Here is a 4,927-nt window from a genome sequence, read left to right on the forward strand (position 1 = left end):
TACTTTGCAAAACCTGATTAAGGTGGATGAGCAAGATCATGCGAATCATGGCCCAAGGAACGAAAGTGGCCTGTTGGAAGGAGCCCAAAAGACTTCACACATATTCAAAAAGACTCAAGTCCAATGATACAAGCTTATTGTATCTAAGGATCTACTATCCAGTTGAATAGGCCTAGGGATGATAGTTAAACCCATCATATTAGCATCCAATGAGAGATTTTTTGATAATAATCCATGTGTTACAAGTCCAACCAAATGAAGAGTCCAAATACTTTGAAGAGGAGTCCAAAGATCAATCAAATAATGGTGGATTGATAAGTATAAGTTGATTCAAGTCCACACTATAATGGATCACAAAATCAAGTCCATTCAAGGTTCATTAGTGATGCAAAACATGTCATAAGAAATCTAGTCTGTTGAGGTTTCAAGCCCATGCGTCCTGATGATTAAAAAAAAAGGAGATTTTTAATTTACCATGTGATAAATGTGGTGTTAGATGATAAGCACATTTTTTTGACATATGTGGAGAATTAATGCATGATCTCCTTCCTATATTGAAATTGAAAATTTCTTTAATTGATTAGGGTTTGACTTTCACATGATCTCCTAATTATTTCAAAATCTATTTTTTTTTTTTGAGTCAAAACTATCTAGTTTCCTACTTTATGTTTTCATTAATTAAAAAGATTGAGTCTCACCTTTATTTTTTTTATTTTATTCTGGTCAAAATTGCTTTTGCTCATTTATAAAGTTTTGGCTATTGTAATCACATGATTCAAGGAAACACAATTCTCAACTTATGTAGCTAAATATTTTTTATTATATTTTTGAATTTAGGGTTATTTTTAGGGTTTTTAAGTCTTGTCTTGATCTATAAATAAAAGTGTTTCCATCTCTTGTAACCTAAAACTTGTTGAATAATAAGATTATTCTTATTTTAGAATTAATAACTTTTACGAGCCTTAATGTTTGTGTCAATATCTCATGGTGAATACAAATTTGATCAAGAACTTAATCAACTCTTATAATATCTTCAAAGATTAAGATTGGGCAAGTGCTTTTAAATGATATTTTCCTTTATCTTTTTTCTTCTTTAATTTTGTGACATTCTTCTTGTTTTTCTTCCATCTTTTCATTTCCTTGCTTATGTTTCTTGTGTTTTTTTTGTGTTTTAAGATTCTATTCCTAGCTAATATGAGTTTGCTTTCGTATCCTGTATCAAACTAAATTTAACAAATGTTTACTTAAATTTAACAGTAGGGTTGAGATTGTATAAGATTCAAATGCATTTCAAAAATAAGTTTGAGATTCAAATCACTCCTATATTTATAGTTTAAAATTCAAATTGTTATATGACTTTCAATTTAATCAATACTTAAAAATTATTAAAATATATTTTCTTTAAAAAAATTTACTTAAATATTTTTTAATATTATATGACAAAATCCATTTTAATATTATGTGAGATACCCATCAAATAAATAGAATTAGATGATTGATACAAGGTCAAAATCCTGAAGATTGTGATTGTTATGGATTGTGATAGCAATTTCTAGACTCTCAGGGCCTGTTTGGTCCGTGATACTAGGAGGCATGGATTAAAATTGAGTTTGGGTAATATTACTTTTAATATATTTGATATGAAGCATTCCACAATTTTTGGGACTACTTGGTACCACTTAAGTGAAAATACTCAAACTCACCACCCTCCCTGGCATTGGAAAATCTAACTTAGGATTGAAATTTTTTTAATTGAAATGCCCTTATGAAAATGCTCAGATTTTTTCCTCAGTTGATGAATCCCAACCTCCATCTTCCTTCTCCTCCATTGACAACTCTAGCCCTCCGTCTTCCTTCTCTTGCTTCGACGATCTCTTCCTTCTCCTACTTCGACAACTGTCGACCTCCACCTTCCTTCTTTTTTGTTGACAACTCTGGCCTTCTATCTTATTTCTCCTCCATCGACGACTTTGGCCCTTCATCTTCTTTCTCCTGCTTTGACAACCTTCGGCTTATACCTTTCTTCTCCTTCGTCGATGACCTTCGTTGACACCATCTCCCTAGCATCATCCTTGCATCATCCTCGCGTGTTAGATCTGTGCGATGAGTCTTCTTGTGAGAAGTTGAGATGGTGACTGAGAGGGTGAGACAAAGAGGCAAAGAGTTCCAAATCCATCAATCCTATTTCAAAGGGTGAGAGGGCAAGCGGGTATTTAATTTTTTTTTTTTTTTAATCCCATGACATATCAAATATAATTTTAAAATTTATTCTTACTATCAATTTTAATCCAATTCTGATTTACAATATTACAAAATTTAATGCTTTATATCAAAGAAAGCCTTGGATTGCCTCAAAAAGTGATGCAGTGACGTCTTTAATTTATTGCAGGCCCTTAGTCACCCATGACACGATTAATGGCCTTTTAATGCAGATATTTATGGCAACATTGAAGCGAGTACCACCATTAACTCTCATTCAATTTTTCTTTTACATGAATTAATTCTTCTTCAAATTTAAATACTCTCCTATCTACAAAATATTTTTAACCCAAATTGAAAAAGATAGTAAAAATTAGTTAAGACTTTTAATTTTTTAAAAAAATGTTTATATAGAAATCTCAGATTACTATTAATTAAAATTGTTAATTTTATCTTTAAATTTTAAAATCAAACACGTCACTCAGATAAACAAACTCAATATGTGGATATTTTAAAAAATAATTTATTAATAATTCATCAAATTTTATAAGATGTATTATGTTAAGCTGACTCAATGATATTAATGTTGCCCACCTTTTCATTTCATAAGAGAGATTGTGGGTCAAACCCTTGAGAATTTAATCATTGAAAAAGCTGTACTGCACTACTACTAGCGTACCCCACCCAACAGGGATACTTGGAGGTAAAGTTTAAAAAGAGGCAGGGCAAACACTATATTGTGTTATTACATATGAGTATAAAATAAATAAGATATAATATAATATAATAGAGTGTAATTTAAAAAGAGAGAAAGAAAAAACACCACTTTTAGTTCATATATTTTATTTAAATTTTGATATAAATTTTGATATTTTTTTTATATTTTAAATTCCTATACGTTTTTTATTTATAAAGTTAGTCTATATATTTTCACAGGGACATTAACATGGTATAAAAAATGTTAATAATGTTGATATATTAATTAATACTTTTAATTTTGTGTTTATATGTTAAACTGATGTTTATATAAATTTTTTAATAAGCCAAAAATAAAAAAAGCTTATATCAAATAAAATAAATAGGATGACCTGCACTGTTAAACTATTAGCAAAACACAAAAATTAAAAAAGACATGGACCTTCATTTTCTAGGGCACAAGAGTCCTCTAGGTCAGCATTTTTATTTCATCTTATATAAGTTTTTTTTTTAATTTTTTTCATTAAAAAAATCATATCAATATCAATTTAACACATAAACAAAAATTAATAATATTAATTAATATGCTAGTATTATTAACGTTGTTTATATCATGTTAACATTTTTATAAAAATATAAGAACCAATAATATAGATGAAGAAAAATATAAAGATTTGGTATTAAAATAATGAAAAAAACTCTAAAAACTTATATCCAAACTTGAACAAAATGAGTATCAATGCACTTATGTTTATGCCACGTTAATGTTTCTATAAATAGTAGTCTTAAAAAAAAAACAAAAAAAAAATGTTAAAGACAATGCAGCAAAGGCTTGACGCTCAAAGAGTCAAACCGATAACGCGTGATTCGCGTTCTTTACAAACGCGCCCAAAGCCGCGTACTCTTCAAATGCCCTTACGTCCACCTTACACCGTATAAACTCCGGCAAGAACAACCAAAAGCTGGTGGCCATAACGAACACTACGGTTAACGGTCCTGAGACCGCCCTCGGCAACCGCCACCTTCCCTTCACGGCCTTTTTCAGCGCAATCTCAACCATTAAACAAAATCCATGGAGCAGGAAGAACCACGTCGTCCTGAAGGAAGGCCCAACCCGCCCTATGTAATACATCATCAGCTCGTGCATCACCGCCGACACTACAAACGTCCCCATCACCGCCGGCAGTGGCGCCCATTTCGGTCCGGCGAGACGCCTGCCGACGTTGAGTGTAGGTTCGTATATGGTGGGTCGCAGGATACCTGTTACCATGAGGTTCCATCTCCGACTCCAGAAGTCTTGAAGTGATGATGACAGGAATGGGTTGTTGAACTGCGGCTCCAGCTCCATGCGGAGAACGGCCGAGCCATGGATGCGGCTACGGCTAGGCTTAGTTCAAGCAGAAAGTATATGTGCAAAGCGTATAGGCCCAATATGCAGTTTGGGTGAATGAAATCACTATAATCATAGATCTTCACTATAATGGCCACGAGTATAGCCTTTATGGAATACTGTAAGGGTTATATACGATTTTCTGGCGACTATGGAATTTGGGGATGTTTCAATCTGGGATCCATCGGATTCCTGGGGATGTGGATTTTTGTTTATCCCGTTTTGATCGGATCGTTTCGAGGTGGATTCGGATTGGATCTGTGAAATTTTGGATCTGTGAGATTCTTTTGAAATTGGATTGCGTTGTTGAATCATCTTGATGGGAAGGCAAGCGAGAGCCACGAAACGTCCCAAGGAGATGATGTTGGATGGATCGTCGGAGCTGAGAGGGCCTTTGCCAAAAGCGAAGAGCAAGAGTTTGAAGTTGGCGAGCCAAGAGACAAAGAAGCCAGTGATTCCTGTGAAATGTACTGAGGAAATGCTGAGAGGGAGGAAGAAGAAGAGGACGATCACAGGAAGCACACAGATAAGTCTTATGGTGCCTTTTGGGACAATTTTGCTGATCCAATAGCAATAGCACAAAGATATGCATACTGTGAGCCATACCTTGCCCAGGTTCATGATCTCATACACACCCTTCAT

General features: G+C 33.5%; 1 protein-coding gene across 1 annotated transcript; it reads right to left on the minus strand.

The window, feature by feature from the left end:
• Nucleotides 1–3,526: 3,526 nt before the first annotated feature.
• On the minus strand, nucleotides 3,527–4,927 carry LOC129316694 (acyl-CoA--sterol O-acyltransferase 1-like). The gene is given in 3 exon segments (XM_054961091.1): nucleotides 3,527–4,254; nucleotides 4,257–4,404; nucleotides 4,436–4,927. Coding segments are annotated over 3 exon segments (1,152 nt in total). The 3' UTR covers nucleotides 3,527–3,742.

Source organism: Prosopis cineraria, unplaced genomic scaffold (genome assembly GCF_029017545.1).
Source record: "Prosopis cineraria cultivar Desert tree isolate PC_DT_omini unplaced genomic scaffold, ASM2901754v1 PC7, whole genome shotgun sequence".
Classification (NCBI taxonomy): domain Eukaryota; kingdom Viridiplantae; phylum Streptophyta; class Magnoliopsida; order Fabales; family Fabaceae; genus Prosopis; species Prosopis cineraria.